A 23165-nucleotide genomic window follows, 5' to 3' on the forward strand; every position below is an offset into this window, starting at 1 on the left:
CATGGGGCATGATCATGCTGTTTAATCGCCTGTCAGGTGGATGATTATCTTGGCATAGGAGAAACGTGAACTAACAGGAATGTAAAAACATGTTTGAGAAATAAGCTTTTTGTGCATATGGAACATTTCTGGGTTCTTTTATTTCAGCTCATGAAACATGGGACCAACACCTGTTGTTCAGTGTAATATTAAGTTGCACCCCCGTTTGCCCTCAGAACAGCTTCAATTGGTCGGGGCATGGGACTCGACAAGGTTTCTCGAGCATCCCTGTGAAATGCTTACCCAAAGCTTCCCACAGTTGTCTGGATGTACAGGACCTGTCAACAGTTTGGACACGTACTCATTCAAGGTTTTTTCTTTCTTTTGAAGATTTCCTACGTTGTGGAATAATAGTGAAGACATAAACTATGAAATAACACATGGATTCAGTCAGTAACCATTTTTTTTTAAACAAATCAAATCAAACCTTTGGCCTTAATGATAGCTTTGCACATTCTTGGAATTTTCTCAACGAGCTTGATCTGGAATGCTTTTCCAACAGTCTTGAAGGAGTTCCCACATATGCTGAACTTGTTGGCTTCTTTTTCTTCACTCAAACTCATCCTGAACCATCTCAATTGGGTTGAGGTTGATTGTGGAGGCCAGGTGATCAGGTCATCTGATGCAGCACTCAATTTTCCTTCTTGGTCAAATAGCCTTTACACAGCCCTTACACAGCCTGGAGGTGTGTTGGGTCATTGTCCTGTTGAAAAACAAATGATTGTTCCACTAAGCGCAAACCAGATGGGATGGCGTATTGCTGCAGAATGTTTTGGTAGCCTTGCTGGTTAAGTGTGTCTTGAATTCTAAATAAATCACTGACAGTGTCACCAGCAAAGCACCATCACACCACCTCCTCCATGCTTCATGGTGGAACCACACATACATCCATTCACCTACTCTGTGTCTCACAAATACGGTTGGAACCAAAAATCTCAAATTTGGACAGATTTCCACTGGTCGTGTTTCTTGGTCCAAGCAAGTCTCTTATTATTATTTGTGTCCTTTAGTAGTGGTTTCTTTGCAGCAATTCGACCATGAATGCCTGACTCACACAGTCTCCTCTGAGTGGATTTTGAAATGTGTTTGTTACTTGAACTCTGAAGCATTTATTTGGGCTGCAATTTCTGAGGCTGGTAACTCTAATGAACTTACCCTCTGCAGCACAGGTAACTCTGGGTCTTCCTTTCCTGTGGCAGTCCTCATGAGAGCCAGTTCCATCATAGTGCTTGATGGTTCTTGTGACTGCACTTGAAGAAACTTTCAAAGTTCTTGAAATTTTCCGCATTGACTGACCTTCATGTCTTAAAGTAATGATGGACTGTAATTTCTCTTTGCTTATTTGAGCTGTTCTTGCCATAATATGGACTTGGTCTTTTACCAGATAGGGCTATCTTCTGTATACCACCTCTACCTTGTCACAACACAACTGATTGGCTCAAACACTTTAAGAAAGAAAGAAATTCCACAAATTTACTTTTAACAAGGCACACCTGTTAATTGATATGCATTCCATGTAACTACCTCATGAAGCTGGTTGAGAGAATGCAAAGTGTGTGCAAAGCTGTCATCAAGGCAAAGGGTGGCTACTTTGAAGAATCTTAAACTTATTTTGTTACTACATGATTCATTATGTGTTATTTCCTCGTTTTGATGGTTTCACTATTATTCTACTATTTAGAGATTAGTAAAAACAAAACCCTTTATTTTTTTAAACATTTGTTTATTTCACCTTTATTTAACCAGGTAGGCCAGTTGAGAACAAGTTATCATTTACAACTGTGACCTGGCCAAGATAAAGCAAAGCAGTGTGACAAAAACAACGACACATAGTTACATATCAACAAACGTACAGTCAATAACACAATAGAAAAATCTATGTACAGTTTGTGCAAATGTAGAAGAGTAGGGAGGTATGGCAATAAGTAGGCCATAGAGGCGGAATAATTACAATTTAGCATTAACACTGGAGTGATGGATGTGCAGATGATGATGTGCAAGTAGAGTTACTTGGGTGCAAAAGAGCAAGAGGATAAATAACAATATGGGGATGAGGTAGTTGGGTGGGCTATTTACAGATTGGCTGTGTACAGGTACAGTGATCGGTAAGCTGCTCTGACAGCTGATGCTTAAAGTTAGAGAGGGAGATATAAGACTCCGGCTTCAGTGATTTTTGCAATTCGTTCCAGTCATTGGCAGCACTGGAAGGAAAGGCGACCAAAGGCAGTGTTGGCTTTGGGGATGACCAGTAAAATATACCTGCTGGAGCGCGTGCTACGTGTGGGTGTTGCTATGGTGATCAGTGAGCTGAGATAAGGCGGGGCTTTACCTAGCAAAGACTTGTAGATGACCTGGAGCCAGTGGGTTTGGCGATAAATATGTAGTGAGGGTCAGCTAATGAGAGCATACAGGTTGCAGTGGTGAGTAGTATATGGGGATTTGGTGACAAAACAGATGAGTTCAGTTTGCTGAGTAGAGTGTTGGAGGCTATTTTGTAAATGACATCGCCAAAGTCGAGGATCGGTAGGATAGTAAGTTTTACGAGGGTATGTTTGGCAGCATGAGTGAAGGATGCTTTGTTGCAAAATAGGAATCCGATTCTAGATTTAATTTTGGATTGGATGTTTAATGTGAGTCTGGAAGGAGAGTTTACAGTCTGACCAGACACCTAGGTATTTGTGGTTGTCCACATATTCCAAGTCAGAACCGTCCAGAGTAGTGATGCTGGACGGGCGGGCGGGTGCGGGCAACAATCGGTTGATGAGCATACATTTTAGTTTTACTAGCATTTTAAAGCAGTTGGAAGCCACCGAAGGAGAATTGTATGGCATTGAAGCTCGTCTGGAGGTTTGTTAACAGTGTCCAAAGAAGGGCCAGAAGTATACAGAATGGTGTCGTCTGTGTGGAGGTGGATCAGAGAATCACCAGCAGCAAGAGCAACATCATTGATATATACAGAGAAAAGAGTCGGCCCGAGAATTGAACCCTGTGGCACCCCCATAGAGACTGCCAGAAGTCCGGACAACAGGCCCTCTGATTTGACACGCTGAAGTCTATCTGATAATTAATTGGTGAACCAGGCGAGGCAGTCAGATGGCCCAGATGGCATCCCCAGCCGCGCATCCCCAGCCGCGCCCTCAGAGCATGCGCAGACCAGCTGGCCGGTGTGTTTATGGACATATTCAATCAATCCCTATACCAGTCTGCTGTTCCCACATGCTTCAAGAGGGCCACCATTGTTCCTGTTCCCAAGAAAGCTAAGGTAACTGAGCTAAATGACTACCGCCCCGTAGCACTCACATCCGTCATCATGAAGTGCTTTGAGAGACTAGTCAAGGACCATATCACCTCCACCCTACCTGACACCCTAGACCCACTCCAATTTGCTTACCGCCCAAATAGGTCCACAGACGATGCAATCTCAACCACACTGCACACTGCCCTAACCCATCTGGACAAGAGGAATACCTATGTGAGAATGCTGTTCATCGACTACAGCTCGGCATTCAACACCATAGTACCCTCCAAGCTCGTCATCAAGCTCGAGACCCTGGGTCTCGACCCCGCCCTGTGCAACTGGGTACTGGACTTCCTGACGGGCCGCCCCCAGGTGGTGAGGGTAGGCAACAACATTTCCTCCCCGCTGATCCTCAACACTGGGGCCCCACAAGGTTGCGTTCTGAGCCCTCTCCTGTACTCCCTGTTCACCCACGACTGCGTGGCCACGCACGCCTCCAACTCAATCATCAAGTTTGCGGACGACACAACAGTGGTAGGCTTGATTACCAACAACGATGAGACGGCCTACAGGGAGGAGGTGAGGGCCCTCGGAGTGTGGTGTCAGGAAAACAACCTCACACTCAACGTCAACAAAACTAAGGAGATGATTGTGGACTTCAGGAAACAGCAGAGGGAACACCCCCCTATCCACATCGATGGAACAGTAGTGGAGAGGGTAGCAAGTTTTAAGTTCCTCGGCATACACATCACAGACAAACTGAATTGGTCCACTCACACAGACAGCATCGTGAAGAAGGCGCAGCAGCGCCTCTTCAACCTCAGGAGGCTGAAGAAATTCGGCTTGTCACCAAAAGCACTCACAAACTTCTACAGATGCACAATCGAGAGCATCCTGGCGGGCTGTATCACCGCCTGGTATGGCAACTGCACCGCCCTCAACCGTAAGGCTCTCCAGAGGGTAGTGAGGTCTGCACAACGCATCACCGGGGGCAAACTACCTGCCCTCCAGGACACCTACACCACCCGATGTCACAGGAAGGCCATAAAGATCATCAAGGACATCAACCACCCGAGCCACTGGCTGTTCACCCCGCTATCATCCAGAAGGCGAGGTCAGTACAGGTGCATCAAAGCTGGGACCGAGAGACTGAAAAACAGCTTCTATCTCAAGGCCATCAGACTGTTAAACAGCCACCACTAACACTGAGTGGCTGCTGCCAACATACTGACACTGACTCAACTCCAGCCACTTTAATAATGGGAATTGATGGGAAATGATGTAAATATATCACTAGCCACTTTAAACAATGCTACCTTATATAAATGTTACTTACCCTACATTATTCATCTCATATGCATACGTATATACTGTACTCTATATCATCGACGGTATCCTTATGTAATACATGTATCACTAGCCACTTTATACTATACTATGCCACTTTGTTTACATACTCATCTCATTTGTACATACTGTACCCGATACCATCTACTGTATCTTGCCTATACTGCTCTGTACCATCACTCATTCATATATCCTTATGTACATATTCTTTATCCCCTTACACTGTGTACAAGACAGTAGTTTTGGAATTGTTAGTTAGATTACTTGTTATTACTGCATTGTCGGAACTAGAAGCACAAGCATTTCGCTACACTCGCATTAACATCTGCTAACCATGTGTATGTGACAAATAAAATTTGATTTGATTTGACTTGAGAAACCAAGGCTATTGAGTCTGCGGATATGAATGCAGTGATAGACATAGTCGAAAGCCTTGGCCAGGTCGATGAATACAGCTGCACAGTATTGTCTCTTATCAATGGCAGTTATGATATCGTTTAGGACATTGAGCATTGAGGTGCACCCATGACCAACTCGGAAACCAGAGTCCATAGTGGAGAAGGTACAGTGGGATTTGAAATGGTTGATTGTTGTTTGTTAACTTGGCTTTCGAAGATTTTAGAAATACAGGGCAGGATGGATGTAGGTCTATAACAGATTGGGTCTAGAGTGTCTCCCCCTTTGAAGAGGGGGATGACCGCTGCAGCTTTCCAATCGTCGGATCTCAGACGATACAAAAGAATGGTTGAATAGGCTAGTAATAGGGGTTGCAACAATTCCGGCGGATAATTTTAGAAAGAGAGGGTCCAGATTGTCTAGCCCAGCTGATTTGTAGGGATACAGATTTTGCAGCTCTTTCAGATCATCAGCTGTCTGGTTTTGGGTGAAAGAGAAGCGGGGAGGGCTTGGGCAAGTTGCTGCAGGGGTTGCTGATGATGTTGGCTGGGGTAGCCAGGTTGAAAGCGTGGCCAGCCATAGAAAAATGCTTATTGAAATGACCGATTATTGTAGATCTATTGGTGGTGACAGTGTTTCCTAGCCTCAGTGCAGTGGGCAGCTGGGAGGAGGTGCTCTTATCTTCCATGGACTTGAGTGTCCCAAAACTTTTTAGAATTAGTGCTACAGGATGCACATTTCTGTTTGATCTAACTGACTGAGTATATTGGTTCCTGACTTCCCTGAAAAGTTGCATATCGCGGGGGCTATTCGACGTGAATGCAGAACGCCACAGGATGTTTTTGTGCTGGTCAAGGGCAGTCAAGTCTGGGGTGAACCAAGGTTTATATCTGTTCTCAGTTCTTCACATTTTGAACGGGGCATGCTTATTTAAGATGGTGAGGAAAGCACTTTTGAAGAGCAAACAGGAATCCTCAACTGACGGGATGAGGTCAATATCCTTCCAGAATTCCCGGGCCAAGTTGATTAGAAAGGCCTGCTCGCTGAAGTGTTTTAGGGAGCGTTTGACAGTGGTGAGAGGTGGCCGTTTGACTGTGGACCCATCACGCAGGCAGGCAATGAGGCAGTGATCGCTGAGATCCTGGTTGAAGACAGCAGAGGTGTATTTAAAGGGCAAGTTGGTCAGGATGATATCTAAGAGGGTGCCCATGGTTACGGATTTAGGGTTGTACCTGGTAGGTTCCTTAATAATTTGTGTGAGATTGAGGGCATCTAGCTTAGATTGTAGAATGGCCGGGGTGTTAAGCATATCCCAGTTTAGGTCACCTAACAGAACGAACTCTGCCCCCCATCTTTCTTCAATCAATTCACATCTGGTGTCCAGGGCACAGCTGTGGGCTGAAGGGGGTCTATAACAAGCGGCAACAGTGAGCGACTTGTTTCTGGAAAGTCGTTTTTTTTAAAAGTAGAAGCTCGAATTGTTTGGGCACAAAACTGGATAGTGTGACAGAACTCTGCACGCTATCTCTGTAGTAGATTGCAACTCTGCCCCCTTTGGCAGTTCTATCTTGTCGAATAAGTTGTATTTGGGGATGGACATTTTTGGTGGCCTTCCCAAGCCAGGATTCAGACATGGCTAGGACATCAAGGTTGACGGAGTGTGCTAAAGCAGTGAATAAAACAAACTTAGGGAGGAGGCTTCTGATGTTAACATGCATAAAACCAAGGCTTTTATGTTTACAGAAGTCAACAAATGAGAGCGTCTGGGGAATGGGAGTGGTGCTGGGGGCTGCAAGGCCTGTGTTAACCTCTACATCACAAGAGGAACAGAGGAAGAGTAGGATAAGGGTATGGCTAAAGGCTATAAGAACTGGTTGTCTTGTGCGTTCGGAACAGAGCGTAAAGGAGCAGATTTCTGGGCGCGGAAGAATAGATTCAAGGCATAATGTACAGACAAGGGTATGGTAGGATGTGAATACAGCGGAGGTAAACCTAGGCATTGAGTGACGATGAGAGGTTTTGTCTCTAGAGGCACCGGTTAAGCCAGGTGAGGTCACCGTGTAGGTGTGTCCACATTTTTGACTGGTACTGTACTTTGGGTGGTAGACCATTCTTGATACATTCTTGATACACACAGGAATCTGTTGAGCGTGAAAAAACCCAGTAGCGTTGCAGTTCTTGACTCAAACCCCTGTGTCTGACACCTACATACTACCATTCCCCGTTCAAAGGCAACTTACATTTTTTTTGTCTTGCCCATTTACTCTCTTAATAGTATTTACCTGGATTCACCTGGTCAGTCTGTCATGGAAGTAGTAGATAATGGTCAGTCTGTCATGGAAGTAGTAGATGATGGTCAGTCTGTCATGGAAGTAGTAGATAATGGCCAGTCTGTCACGGAAGTAGTAGATGATGGTCAGTCTGTCATGGAAGTAGTAGATAATGGCCAGTCTGTCACGGAAGTAGTAGATGATGGTCAGTCTGTCACGGAAGTAGTAGATAATGGCCAGTCTGTCACGGAAGTAGTAGATGATGGTCAGTCTGTCACGGAAGTAGTAGATGATGGCCAGTCTGTCACGGAAGTAGAAGATGATGGTCAGTCTGTCACGGAAGTGGTAGATGATGGTCAGTCTGTCATGGAAGTAGTAGATGATGGTCAGTCTGTCACGGAAGTAGTAGATGATGGTCAGTCTGTCATGGATGTGTTCTTAATGTTTTTCCCCATTTCAATAATCTGTTCTCATAATGTTTAATACTGGTCAAACTTTCTCTGTGGTCCCCAACTATCCAAGCTCATCTTGGCTAGTGAAAAGGCTAGCCCGTGATCTTTGGGTTGTCACAGCGGCCCGTGATCGTTGGGTTGTCACAGCAGCCCGTGATCGTTGGGTTGTCACAGCGGCCCGTGATCGTTGGGTTGTCACAGCGGCCCGTGATCGTTGGGTTGTCACAGCGGCCCGTGATCTTTGGGTTGTCACAGCGGCCCGTGATCTTTGGGTTGTCACAGCGGCCCGTGATCTTTGGGTTGTCACAGCGGCCTGTGATCTTTGGGTTGTCACAGCGGCCCGTGATCTTTGGGTTGTCACAGCGGCCCGTGATCGTTGGGTTGTCACAGCGGCCCGTGATCGTTGGGTTGTCACAGCGGCCCGTGATCGTTGGGTTGTCACAGCGGCCCGTGATCGTTGGGTTGTCACAGCGGCCCGTGATCGTTGGGTTGTCACAGCGGCCCGTGATCGTTGGGTTGTCACAGCGGCCCGTGATCGTTGGGTTGTCACAGCGGCCCGTGATCGTTGGGTTGTCACAGCGGCCCGTGATCGTTAGGTTGTCACAGCGGCCCGTGATCGTTAGGTTGTCACAGCGGCCCGTGATCATTGGGTTGTCACAGCGGCCCGTGATCGTTAGGTTGTCACAGCGGCCCGTGATCGTTAGGTTGTCACAGCGGCCCGTGATCTTTGGGTTGTCACAGCGGCCCGTGATCTTTGGGTTGTCACAGCGGCCCGTGATCTTTGGGTTGTCACAGCGGCCCGTGATCTTTGGGTTGTCACAGCGGCCCGTGATCTTTGGGTTGTCACAGCGGCCCGTGATCTTTGGGTTGTCACAGCGGCCCGTGATCTTTGGGTTGTCACAGCGGCCCGTGATCGTTGGGTTGTCACAGCGGCCCGTGATCGTTGGGTTGTCACAGCGGCCCGTGATCATTGGGTTGTCACAGCGGCCCATGCTGCAGACCTGTTTGATGAAATCGCCATTTTAATAGTTCTTAAAAGTAGGTTAGACATAGTTTCAAGACTGCTACAACTATCAATCGTTAGTAGAGCTATACCTCCTGAACGGTCTCTATCCCTCTCGTTTGCTGGGTTGTGTACATTCCTCTCTCATGTGGTCTTTGTGCTGTGCCGGGAAGAATAAGCGCAATGGATCCTGCTCATTGTTGTTAATTACAATGTTTTCTGCGCTGAACTAGGTTGAGTATTTTGCCTATTGAAAACTACAACTCCCTACAACGTCCCACAGTTCATTCTTGATGTGACGTCTCTCGTGCTTGATAGGATTTGCCTTTAGAGAAACGGTGCGTTGAGCTCACACAAAAATGAACTAAATGGAATTAAACTAATTGAATCGGTCACTTAGTTGTTTAATTATCAGGGAGGGAGGGAGGGGGGGGGGGGGGAGGATATTGTTAATCGTTCAGCTCTAGTTGCAGCCCAAATGGAATTCTATCAAACTCACATACACCAGGATGGTTGGTGGTATGTTTCAGTCCAAACTGGATTCTGACAAACTCACATACACCAGGATGGTTGGTGGTATGTTTCAGTCCAAACTGGGTTCTGACAAACTCACATACACCAGGATGGTTGGTGGTATGTTTCAGTCCAAACTGGGTTCTGACAAACTCACATACACCAGGATGGTTGGTGGTATGTTTCAGTCCAAACTGGGTTCTGACAAACTCACATACACCAGGATGGTTGGTGGTATGTTTCAGTCCAAACTGGGTTCTGACAAACTTGTATGAACAAAATCAAAGGTTACTGTTACCATTTCTGGTGATGACATTTTAATAAGTTGTGTAATTGATCATTTTAACTTATCAAACAGTTGACTGATAAAAAAAAAATGGCATTCGGAATATGTTGTACAGTATTTTCTAAGGGCTTAATGGTTCAGGGAGAATCGGCATCGACAGCTGAGTTCAGCTCTGTCAGTCTGTGTGTTTTGTGTGTGCGTGTTTGTGCGTGCGCGTGACCGTGTTTTGTGTATGCATATAGAGACGCTAGCCTCATTTTAGCATGGCACTGCTCAGGCAGAGCGAGGATGGAGGAAGCACCCATTACATAACAAACTAAACAATGGCCACAGATGCTGGCCTGGAATGGCCTGAATAGACTCCCAACCCTGGATTCCCACATTAAGAAAGCCCACGCCTCGTCACTCATGCACAATTCACCATGCTATTAAAAGTTGATTGGTTTTTGCAATGTCTTGTCCTAAATGTCCACACATCCAGGAACATTTCAGTTAGCCCTTAGACTAGAGACTTCTGTGAAGCCAAATCATGTAGCTTTATTTCCAGAAACCTTCCCTAAAATGACTAGGTTTATTTCCAGAAACCTTCCCTAAAATGACTAGGTTTATTTCCAGAAACCTTCCCTAAAATGACTAGGTTTATTTCCAGAAACCTTCCCTAAAATGACTAGCTTTATTTCCAGAAACCTTCCCTAAAATGACTAGGTTTTATTTCCAGATATCCCAGTTGAAGAATTACTGGAATACGAAGAGAATTCACCAACCAAGATTTCCGCAAACCAGGAACTTTGGAAAAGTCTCTACCTGTCTACTTGTTTTGATCTGAAATCTAAAAGATCATCCTGAGTGTTGTCCTGTTCTTGATCAGCCTTATTAGAGATGGGCTGTGATCCAACGTCCTCACCACATAGTGTGAGCGCCTAATACATTGCTTCATGCTAAGTGGATATTGACATTGGAAAACACCCAGTGACTTCTGTGAAGCATTACATGTTACTTGGGTTGATCTGAAACAGATCTGAGCTCAAATATTTGAAAAATATCCTTTCAAATACTTTAAGTGTTTTCTTGAGTCTGCCAGATGGGAAGTTTTTGCAGTTTTGAGACTTTTTCTATTGGTTTATTAAGCCAACTCAACAGAGGCGGGGGGGGGGGGGAGTGGGAGTATTTAAAAATATATATATATATTTCATGTTTTAGAAACCCGGGTCTGATCTGAAAATGTAAAAAAGATCAACCTCTATGTCTCTATGTCCTCCCATTCAGGATCATCCATGAGGCTGGCTACTCTGAGGAGGAGTGTAAACAGTACAGAGTGGTGGTGTACAGCAACACAATCCAGTCTATCATCGCCATCATCAGAGCCATGGGACGCCTAAAGATAGACTTTGGGGACGCCACACGAGCGGTAGGCATATTGTTCTATGTTCTATGTATTCTAGACTAGCTGATAGAACTAATCAAAGGGGTTGGGTTGTTCACTGGACATGGGTGAGCTGGTGAGCTGGTGCTAGCATAAGAACTGGGCAGGTCTGCGTCTGAGCTCGTGCTAGGCAGGGCTGGAATGGTGCTGGTGCCTGGCAGGGCTGGAATGGTGCCTGGCAGGGCTGGAATGGTGCCTGGCAGGGCTGAACTGGTGCTGTCAGGGCTGGACTGGTGCTGGCAGGGCTGGAATAGTGCCTGGCAGGGCTGGAATGGTGCTGGTGCCTGGCAGGGCTGGAATGGTGCTGGTGCCTGGCAGGGCTGGAATGGTGCTGGTGCCTGGCAGGGCTGGAATGGTGCTGGTGCCTGGCAGGGCTGGAATGGTGCTGGTGCCTGGCAGGGCTGGAATGGTGACTGGTGGCTGGCAGGGCTGTACTGGTGGCTGGCAGGGCTGTACTGGTGCCTGGCAGGGCTGTACTGGTACTGGTGCCTGGCAGGGCTGGAATGGTGCTGGTGCCTGGCAGGGCTGGAATGGTGCCTGGCAGGGCTGGAATGGTCCTGGCGGGGCTGGAATGGTGCTGGCAGGGCTGGAATGGTCCTGGCGGGGCTGGAATGGTGCTGGCAGGGCTGGACTGGTGCTGGCAGGGCTGGACTGGTGCCTGGCAGGGCTGGACTGGTGCTGGTGCCTGGCAGGGCTAGAATGGTGCCTGGCAGGGCTGGAATGGTGCCTTGCAGGGCTGGAATCACTGTGTTGATGTGCCTCTAGCGTCCCGTAGACAGATCTGTCTAAGGGTTGAAGCCGATGAGAGCAATGGGGTGGGAATGACAGCATAATTATGCCATTTTCTTTGGCATAATTGAGTCCATCAATGGACAGATGAGACTCGTGGTGTTGTCTAAAAGGAGTAAAACGGGGCTTCTCCTTTGAGTACTTCGTATGCTCGACAAAATGTTTCAGGAAGTCAACAAAGTGCACATCTTTCATCCACTCGGAGGGATTTTCCCTTCCTTTTTGGGCCAGGTGTCCCGTTGATCAGGAAATGATTGTGAACGTTGACACGGGGATATAAAATATGGAGGTATACTATTCCTTGTGGCTGAGACGGCACAGGCCAGTGTGACGAAGGTTCCCCTTTCAGCGGAGGTCAGTGACCCTGCTTGTTTGAATCCACGTCTGCCCACCACTCTGTCAGGTTTATGTACAGCGGTCACCCCAGTTTCACCGACATTCCGTATGTCTCCTGGTCCAAAATTATATCTCTGTATCACTTATGCTACATTGTCGAAGAAGCTACTTGTCCTGCCAAGGCTAGTTGCCTCCTTCTTTCTCAGCGACAGCATTGGGTGCTGCTGTAAGAAGCCTGTAAGCCACTCTGAGCTGGCCTTTCTCTGCCCACTTTGGCGCCAACTACAGTTGGTGTGCCACAGCAAACTGGTAGGCAAGTCTTCTGACCTCACTTGGCAACAGACCAAAGTAAATGTCAGCTGACCTAGTCATATACAAGCTGCATCTCTATATCAGGTGGAAGAAACCTGCCGAGTTTTTTGTATAGCCAAACGTTGTTGGCTTGGCTGTCTGACTTTCAACTGCTTCTCTGGTAACCGTTTGACAAATCCCGAGTCAGAGTACGGTAATTTATGTCAAAATCCTTTGCTGTAATCCTGATTTTGATTTTGTTCTGCAACTTCACCTGCCTCACTGCTTTTAACATTATGCCCTTCCTTCCTTCCTTCCTTCCTTCCTTCCTTCCTTCCTTCCTTCCTTCCTTCCTTCCTTCCTTCCTTCCTTCCTTCCTTCCTTCCTTCCTTCCTTCCTTCCTTCCTTCCTTCCTTCCTTCCTTCCTTCCTTCCTTCCTTCCTTCCTTCCTTCCTTCCTTCCTTTCTTTCTTTCTTTCTTTCTTTCTTTCTTTCTTTCTTTCTTTCTTTCTTTCTTTCTTTCTTTCTTTCTTTCTTTCTTTCTTTCTTTCTTTCTTTCTTTCTTTCTTTCTTTCTTTCTTTCTTTCTTTCTTTCTTTCTTTCTTTCTTTCTTTCTTTCTTTCTTTCTTTCTTTCTTTCTTTCTTTCTTTCTTTCTTTCTTTCTTTCTTTCTTTCTTTCTTTCTTTCTTTCTTTCTTTCTTTCTTTCTTTCTTTCTTTCTTTCTTTCTTTCTACCTTTCTTTCTTTCTTTCTACCTTTCTTTCTTTCTTTCTACCTTTCTTTCTTTCTTTCTTTCTTTCTTTCTACCTTTCTTTCTTTCTTTCTACCTTTCTACCTTTCTACCTTTCTACATACATCACATCACATCACATCACATCACTCCGGTATCCCTGTTTTTTCCTATTCTTATTTCTCGTGTTTTTTTCTTTCTAGTAGTACATTGTTATTGATTATTGAATGTTTTAGTTTGCAAGAGGCATTTCACTGTACTTGTGCACGTGACATTAAAACTTAATCAACCAATCGGTATTCTAATGGGGATGTGTCTGTTGCCAGGACGATGCCCGTCAGCTGTTTGTATTGGCTGGTACAACGGCAGAGGGTGTGATCTCATCAGATCTGACCGGCGTGATACGGAGACTGTGGACGGACAGCGGTGTCCAGACCTGCTTCCTGCGCTCCAGAGAGTACCAGCTCAACGACTCTGCCTCCTAGTAAGACACACACGGACAGACAGACAGAGTACACACACACACACACACACACACACACACACACACACACACACACACACACACTTAAAAAAAAACAAACATTTTAGTCAATTAGCAGACACTCTTATCCGGAGTGCATTTATTAGTGCATATATCGTAACATAGCTATGAGACAAGCAATCGTATGTTGTACATTTTCCCTCAACAAAGGTATTTATCAGCAAAGTCACTTCTTGTAGGGAGGAGAGTCGAGGTGACCTGAGAGTTATTTTAAGAAACTCTTCAAAGTGGTAGGGGTATGAGACGTTTTTCGAAAGATGGGTCAAGGGACTCCGCTGTCCCGACTTTAGGGGGAAACTTGTTCCACCAACATTGGGGTGGCAGGACAGAGAAGAACTTTGGCTGGGCTAAAGCGGGAGCTGCCTTACCGTAGGGGTGGAAGGGCCAAGAGACCAGAGGTGGTGGAAAGGAATGCTAATGTTGGGATGTAGGGTTTTAACACACACACACACATACACACATACACATACACACACATACACACGCACACGCTCACACATACACACACACACACGCTCACACATACACACACACACACACACACACCTCTTCCACTTGTCATGCCTATAAACTGGTTAATGTACACATAATCAAAGATACACACTGGCAGTTTACAATGCAGGAAGTAGGAACTGAATTGCAGCTTGTTCTTTACACAGAGGGAGAGAGCGAGCATGATGCGGGTGAATTTGCACGTCCCATGTCATGTAAGTGGTAAGGATGAGTCGAAAATCCACTTAGACAAATAATTTTTTCTGGGACATTAATTTATTTTCTCTCGTGTTTCACATAGCCACGTGGAGTCGTAGCGCATAGGCTATTTACTTTGATTGACAACTGAACAGCAAGTGTTGACTACTTTTATAAAATGTGTCGAACTGCCTGAATAATGTCGATCTCCTGTATCCCTTTGCCATTCGTAAGTCAATGCAACGTGGTCATCTGTCCATGGTATCCAATGGATTTCCTAGGTTTTCTTTCCTAGGATGCCGGGGCTTGCTAGACAGTGACTCTGAAGTGAGTGTGTCGTCATCTCGTCAGTCAGTGAAGTCTACCGAATCGCACCGGTGAGAGTAGTTCAAGTTGGCTCCCTCAATTTCATAGGCTTCTGGTTGGCCTAGGCTTTTTGACGATTATCTGCAGATAAATGAAAACATTCGAGGTAGATGGTAGTGGATAATATTATAATTAGGGCCCTCGGAATTCAGGCATTAAAACGCAATTCCACAATATAAGAAAATGTATTGACCTTTATTTTAGTAGGGAATCAACTAAATGAATTTGTTCAAGTTCATGACAAGTGATTTGTATGTCCTGCAACTTTTCTGAAGAGGCAACGAGAGTGTGTGTGTGTGTGTGTGTGTGTGTGTGTGTGTGTGTACCACTTTGTGTAGCTGTTAGCATTGATGCTAATGAAGACCGGCTTCTAGTAGATGGAAAGGCTTTCCGAAAAAACCTTCTCAATTAAATGTTAACTACAAAGTAGCCTATGCTTACCTGGAGAATGAAATCATGATAATTTTAGTCAATCCATTATTATTTATGTATTTATTTATTATATCATTATTATCTTTAGCAAACTAAAAAAAAAACACATGCGCTGAACAACGGTCTCTCTCACTATAATAAAAAATAAAAAAAACACCTAAAAATCTACATTTCGCGGATTTTTTCCCCCCAGACCTCAAATGTGGTCTCTAATGTGTTTTTTGTTGTTGTGGACTTACAATTAAGTTGTTTTTCAATAATAATAAAAAACAAGGTGGTTTTTGAGTGTGATAACATGAAATAAATGGGATAAACGGAAACCTGGAAAATCTAAAGGGAATTTGGGAAGGAACAAAATAACAGATGTTATAGAGCCCTACCTAATGGTCATTTTGGATTCATTTAGGCTATAAAATCTGAACGATATAATAGTTCATATTGATATAACCCTTTTTATTTATTCAATTGAACCTTTTTTCAATTAATTTTTCTATTTTAATAAAATAATTACAAGGCCTTCAGAAAGCACTGTCCCCTTTTACGTTAGTCTTGTTCTAAAATTGATTAAATAGCTTTTTCCCTCATCAATATACTCACAATATCCCATAATGACAAGGCAAAAACAGGTTTATAGAAATGTTTGCAAATGTAGTGATTTTTTGGGGGACATTTCACCTTAACATAAGTATTCAGACCCTTTACTCAGTACTTTGTTGAAGCACCTTTGGCAGCGATTACAGCCTAGAGTCTTGGGTATGACGATACAAGCTTGCCACACCTCTATTTGGGGAGTTTCTCCCATTCTTCTCTGCAGATCCTCTTAAGCTCTATCACATTGGATAGGGAGCGTCGCTGCGCAGCTATTTTCAGGTCTCTCCAGAAATGTTAGATCAGGTTCAAGTCCGGGCTCTGGCTGAGCCACTCAACAACATTCAGAGACTTGTCCCAGAACCACTCCTGTGTTGTCTTGGCTGTGTGCTTAGGGTTGTTGTCCTGTTGGAAGGGGAACCTTCGCTCCAGTCTGAGGTCCTGAGCGCTCTGGAGCAGGTTTTCATCAAGGATTTCTCTGTACTTTTCTCTGTTCATCTTTCCCTCGATCCTGACTAGTCTCCCAGTCACTGTTGCTGAAAAACATCCCCATAGCATGATGCTGCTACCTCCATGCTTCACCGTAAGGATGGTGCCAGGATTCCTCCAGACGTGACGATTGGCATTCAGGCCAAAGAGTTTAATCTGGGTTTAATCAGCCCAATCCAAGTGGGCTGTCATGTGTCTTTTACTGAGGAGTGGCTTCCATCTGGCCACTCTATCATAAAGGCCTGATTTGTGGAGTGTTGCAGAGATGGTTGTCCTTCTGGAAGGTTCTCCCCTCTCCACAGAGGAGCTCTGTCAGAGTGACCATTGGGTTCTTGGCCCTTCTCCCCTGATTGCTCAGTTTGGCCGGGTGGCCAGCTCTAGGAAGAGTCTTGGTGGTTCCAAACCTCTTCCATTTCAAAATGGAGGCCACTATGTTCTTGGGGACCTTCATTGCTCCAGACATTTTTTGCTGCCCTACCCCAGATTTGTGCCTCGACACAATCCTGTCTCTGAGCTCTACAGACAATTCCTTTGACCTCATGGCTTGTTTTGCTCTGACATGCACTGTCAACTGTGACCTTATACAGACTGGTGTGTTGCCTTTCCAAATCATGTCCAATCAACCTGTTTTCTTTGTCATTATGGGGTATTGTGTGTAAATAGATGAGGGGTTTGTTTTTTAGAAGGCTGTAACGTAACACTGTGGAAAAAGTCAATGGGTCTGAATACTTTCTGAATGCAATTTGTAATTTGAAGAACAAACATCTTGCAGTTAAACTGTCAATAAAACTTTTATAATCTCAAGAGAAGACCGGTTTAATGTTCTCTTACTTGAAAATGGTCCTTGTCATATAGTCTTAGACCAGTGTTACCCAACCTCGGGACGCCTAGGGACCCTGGGGGCACCTCAACTACTACTTTTACTATTTGGCTGGCCACTCTACATACTTGTGGACAACACTGTCTCCGAGAGGTTAAATTGTGTTTATTTCTAAACCTCAGAGGAGGGGCAGAAACAGGTTCGGAAGAGAGAGACGAGATGTGTCTTGTTCTCCTCTGTCTTGTACGAGCTTGTTTACGATGCAGCTTTTTTGAGAATACAAGCCTAGCTACCTGATAGCTGATTTGCATTCCACAATGCAGTGGAAGATAAACAATGATAAACAATAAACAATGTCAACACTAACATTTACTCAGCTGTTATCATTTCAGTTATGAAATATTAGTTGGTCTATTGTGTACATTTAATTTATTACACTGTGGATTGACGAGTTAAGGTATTGTAATTTATACACCGAGTCGGTATTCATATCATAAGAAGAAATTCCCCTCGACCACTCCCACAAATTGGGGAAACCAAACATTATTTTCCATTGACCCCCATTGTAAAATAGCCAACTTTGTTGTTATGCAAAACATGCCTAAAAGCTGCTGTGTTTTTCAATGAAAGTATTCACACCCCTTGACTTTTTCCACATTTTGTTGTTACAGCCTGAATTTAAAATGTATTCAATTGAGTTTTTGTTGTTACTGGTCTACTACACACAATACCCATAATGTATATCGAATTTATCATAATTAATGAAAAGCTGGAATGTCTTCAGTTGATAAGTAGTTAACCTAAATAAATTCAGGAGTAAAAAAAAATGTGCTTAAGTCACAATAAGTTGCATGGACTCACTCTGCAATAATAATGTTTAATATGATTTTTGAATGACTATCTCGTCTCTGTACCCCACACATATACAAATATCTGTAAGGTCCCTCAGTCGAACAGTGAATTTCAAACACAGATTCAACCACAAAGACCAGGGAGGTTTTCCAATGGTTTGCAGAGAAAGGAACCTATTGCTAGATGGGCAAACATTTATAAAAGCAGACATTGAATATCCCCTTTGAGCATGGTGAAGTTATTTATTACACTTCAGGGGGTGTATCAATACACCCAGTCACTACAAAGATACAGGCGTCCTTCCTAACTCAGTTGTCGGAGAGGAAGGAAACCGCTCAGGGATTTCACCATGAAGCCAATGGTGACTTTAAAACAGTTTATAGGGTTGAATGGCTGTGATAGGAGGAAACTGAGGATGGATCAACAACATTGTACTTACTCCACAATACTAAATGAATTGACAGAATGAAAAGATGGAAGCCTGTACATTTTATAAAAAATATTCCAAAACATGCATCCTGTTAATGACCTGGAGCCAGTGAGTCTGGCCTAGTGGTTAGATTGTAGGGGCGGCAGGTAGCCTAGTGGTTAGAGTGTAGGGGCAGCAGGTAGCCTAGTGGTTAGATTGTAGGGGCGGCAGGTAGCCTAGTGGTTAGATTGTAGGGGCGGCAGGTAGCCTAGTGGTTAGATTGTAGGGGCGGCAGGTAGCCTAGTGGTTAGAGTGTAGGGGCAGCAGGTAGCCTAGTGGTTAGTGTGTTGGGGCAGCAGGTAGCCTAGTGGTTAGAGCGTTGGACTAGTAACCGAAAGGTTGCAAGATCAAATCCCTGAGCTGACAAGGTAAAAATCTGTCGTTCTGCCCCTGAACAAGGCAGTTAAGTCACTGTAGGCCGTCATTGTAAATAATTGTAAATAAGAATTTATTCTTAACCGACTTGCCTAGTTAAAGGTAAAATAAATAAAAAAAATAAGATGGAGAGTTTCAAAGTGTCTGAAGTTGAGGGACCTAAAAGGAGTCGTGTGGAATAAGGGGTAGCTAGAGATGGTTGGCTGTGGAATAAACAGTCGCAGTAGGAGCAAGGACCGGGCCAGGGACCGGGAGAGAGACCGAGACCGCAGTAGCAGGAGCCACTCCAAGAGCAGAGGTGAGAGGTCACCGACAGAACAACTCTGGTTGTGTGCAGGTTTATGCATTATGATTGGTTGATTTGCTTCTGCATCCCTTTTTAGGTCGTTGTCACAAATAATATCTGGCCCATGTCCAGTCACACTCGGGGTCTCCACGTGTGTCCTTCGATGTCATTCTGTCTCAGTTGCAGCAGTCACATTGTGGTCATCGTGTGTCTGTGAATCACATCATTAAAGTGAACACAGCATTTCCACAAATTGAGCCATAGACAATACAACTTAAGCGTTGAGGACAGTGGTTTGTTGACAACATGGTGTTTTGTTTCTATGTCTATTGTGTGTGAATGATGGAAGAATCTAATATATATATCTAACATTTTTATTTAATCTAGCCAAGTCCAGTTAAAAAAGTATTATTATTTACAATGACGGCCTACACCGGCCATACCCGGACGACGCTGGGCCTATTGTGCGCCCGCCCCTATCGGACTCCCAATCACGGCCGGGTTGTGATACAGCCTGGATTCGAACCACTAGTGCCTTAGACCGCTGCTCCACTTGGGAGGCCCAATCTCACCTCAGCTGTAGGTCCATTTGAGTGTGTGGTCACTTAGGCCTGCACATCAACCAGTACTGGGACCATTGGAGACGTGGGATACTAGGTCTCAAAGAGCTGCTTGAATGTCTTCGGATCTGTGTCTAGAGATATATATAAGCTGTTTTTTCAATCTCAAGGCCATCAGATTGCTTAACAACAATCACTAACTCAGAGAGGCTGCTGCCGAAATTGAGACCCAATCAATGGACACTTTAATAAATATATCACTCGTCACTTTAAACAATTCCACTTTTAAATAATACCACTTTAATAATGTTTACATTCTTATTTTACTCATATCATCTGTCTATACTGTATTTTATACCATCTACTGCACCTTGTCTATGCCTCTCGGCCATCCCTCATCCATATACTTACATGTACATATTCTCATTCACCCTTTAGATTTGTGTGTATTAGGTAGTTGGGGAATTGTTAGATATTACTGCACTGTCGGAACTAGAAGCACAAGCATTTCCATGTGTATGTGACCAATAAAATTTGATTTGATTAGATTTTTTAAAAGGTCAATTACAAAATCGAGGAAATTAATCTGTGGTTTAGATCGAATTCAAAGTTGGCACAAATGATAAACTAAGCAATGCGATACAACAAACTACTACACATATGAAAGTCTGTACCACACAAGCCAGTACAATAGCTTACGTATGGAGAGGAACCTAAAGGCACATACATAACCAACCAATACTACTCACCTGACAGACAGGGCACGTGCCAGTGCTGCCTTCTGCTTCTCAGCTTGGCCCTTCTTCTTAGCAGCCGTCCCCATGGCATCAGTCAACAACTTCAACTTGAGAGTGGAGCATTGCGTTCTATATCAAAGCATAGCCTATCGCCGTGATTCAGTATGTTGATTATTTAAGTCAGGTGTTCGAGCTGGGCTCTTCTGGACACACCTGCTCTTCCAGGCTGAACCAGCTGACCTAGTTGAGAGGTGATGAGACTCAGAATAGTGTTCCAGGTTGAACCAGCTGACCTAGTTGAGAGGTGATGAGACTCAGAATAGTGTTCCAGGTTGAACCAGCTGACCTAGTTGAGAGGTGATGAGACTCAGAATAGTGTTCCAGATTGAACCAGCTGACCTAGTTGAGAGGTGATGAGACTCAGAATAGTGTTCCAGGTTGAACCAGCTGACCTAGTTGAGAGGTGATGAGACTCAGAATAGTGTTCCAGGTTGAACCAGCTGACCTAGTTGAGAGGTGATGAGTCTCAGAATAGTGTTCCAGGTTGAACCAGCTGACCTAGTTGAGAGGTGACGAGTCTCAGAATAGTGTTCCAGGTTGAACCAGCTGACCTAGTTGAGAGGTGATGAGACTCAGAATAGTGTTCCAGGTTGAACCAGCTGACCTAGTTGAGAGGTGATGAGACTCAGAATAGTGTTCCAGGTTGAACCAGCTGACCTAGTTGAGAGGTGATGAGTCTCAGAATAGTGTTCCAGGTTGAACCAGCTGACCTAGTTGAGAGGTGATGAGACTCAGAATAGTGTTCCAGGTTGAACCAGCTGACCTAGTTGAGAGGTGATGAGACTCAGAATAGTGTTCCAGGTTGAACCAGCTGACCTAGTTGAGAGGTGATGAGACTCAGAATAGTGTTCCAGGTTGAACCAGCTGACCTAGTTGAGAGGTGACGAGACTCAGAATAGTGTTCCAGGTTGAACCAGCTGACCTAGTTGAGAGGTGACGAGTCTCAGAATAGTGTTCCAGGTTGAACCAGCTGACCTAGTTGAGAGGTGATGAGTCTCAGAATAGTGTTCCAGGTTGAACCAGCTGACCTAGTTGAGAGGTGATGAGACTCAGAATAGTGTTCCAGGTTGAACCAGCTGACCTAGTTGAGAGGTGATGAGACTCAGAATAGTGTTCCAGGTTGAACCAGCTGACCTAGTTGAGAGGTGATGAGACTCAGAATAGTGTTCCAGGTTGAACCAGCTGACCTAGTTGAGAGGTGACGAGACTCAGAATAGTGTTCCAGGTTGAACCAGCTGACCTAGTTGAGAGGTGACGAGTCTCAGAATAGTGTTCCAGGTTGAACCAGCTGACCTAGTTGAGAGGTGATGAGACTCAGAATAGTGTTCCAGGTTGAACCAGCTGACCTAGTTGAGAGGTGATGAGACTCAGAATAGTGTTCCAGATTGAACCAGCTGACCTAGTTGAGAGGTGATGAGACTCAGAATAGTGTTCCAGGTTGAACCAGCTGACCTAGTTGAGAGGTGACGAGTCTCAGAATAGTGTTCCAGGTTGAACCAGCTGACCTAGTTGAGAGGTGACGAGTCTCAGAATAGTGTTCCAGGTTGAACCAGCTGACCTAGTTGAGAGGTGACGAGTCTCAGAATAGTGTTCCAGGTTGAACCAGCTGACCTAGTTGAGAGGTGATGAGACTCAGAATAGTGTTCCAGATTGAACCAGCTGACCTAGTTGAGAGGTGACGAGTCTCAGAATAGTGTTCCAGATTGAACCAGCTGACCTAGTTGAGAGGTGACGAGTCTCAGAATAGTGTTCCAGATTGAACCAGCTGACCTAGTTGAGAGGTGACGAGTCTCAGAATAGTGTTCCAGGTTGAACCAGCTGACCTAGTTGAGAGGTGATGAGACTCAGAATAGTGTTCCAGGTTGAACCAGCTGACCTAGTTGAGAGGTGATGAGACTCAGAATAGTGTTCCAGGTTGAACCAGCTGACCTAGTTGAGAGGTGATGAGACTCAGAATAGTGTTCCAGGTTGAACCAGCTGACCTAGTTGAGAGGTGATGAGACTCAGAATAGTGTTCCAGGTTGAACCAGCTGACCTAGTTGAGAGGTGATGAGACTCAGAATAGTGTTCCAGGTTGAACCAGCTGACCTAGTTGAGAGGTGATGAGACTCAGAATAGTGTTCCAGGTTGAACCAGCTGACCTAGTTGAGAGGTGACGAGTCTCAGAATAGTGTTCCAGGTTGAACCAGCTGACCTAGTTGAGAGGTGATGAGACTCAGAATAGTGTTCCAGGTTGAACCAGCTGACCTAGTTGAGAGGTGATGAGACTCAGAATAGTGTTCCAGGTTGAACCAGCTGACCTAGTTGAGAGGTGACGAGACTCAGAATAGTGTTCCAGGTTGAACCAGCTGACCTAGTTGAGAGGTGACGAGTCTCAGAATAGTGTTCCAGGTTGAACCAGCTGACCTAGTTGAGAGGTGACGAGTCTCAGAATAGTGTTCCAGGTTGAACCAGCTGACCTAGTTGAGAGGTGATGAGACTCAGAATAGTGTTCCAGGTTGAACCAGCTGACCTAGTTGAGAGGTGATGAGACTCAGAATAGTGTTCCAGGTTGAACCAGCTGACCTAGTTGAGAGGTGATGAGACTCAGAATAGTGTTCCAGGTTGAACCAGCTGACCTAGTTGAGAGGTGATGAGACTCAGAATAGTGTTCCAGGTTGAACCAGCTGACCTAGTTGAGAGGTGATGAGACTCAGAATAGTGTTCCAGGTTGAACCAGCTGACCTAGTTGAGAGGTGATGAGACTCAGAATAGTGTTCCAGGTTGAACCAGCTGACCTAGTTGAG

The 23165-nt window shown here is 44.9% G+C and overlaps 1 protein-coding gene across 5 annotated transcripts in view; it reads left to right on the forward strand.

The window, feature by feature from the left end:
* The window catches only part of LOC110532808 (guanine nucleotide-binding protein G(i) subunit alpha-3), a 67627-nt gene that overhangs the window by 18967 nt on the left and 25495 nt on the right, over window positions 1-23165 (forward strand). For all 5 annotated transcript variants that reach the window (XM_090185427.1, XM_090185429.1, XM_090185428.1 and 2 more), the window contains exons 3-4: window positions 10811-10952; window positions 13438-13595. In XM_090185427.1, coding sequence (XP_090041553.1) covers window positions 10811-10952; window positions 13438-13595 — 300 coding nt within the window. The remainder of the gene's footprint in view (window positions 1-10810; window positions 10953-13437; window positions 13596-23165) is intronic.

Source organism: Oncorhynchus mykiss, chromosome 9 (genome assembly GCF_057628025.1).
Source record: "Oncorhynchus mykiss isolate SJ-2025 chromosome 9, ASM5762802v1, whole genome shotgun sequence".
Taxonomy (NCBI): Eukaryota; Metazoa; Chordata; class Actinopteri; order Salmoniformes; family Salmonidae; genus Oncorhynchus; species Oncorhynchus mykiss.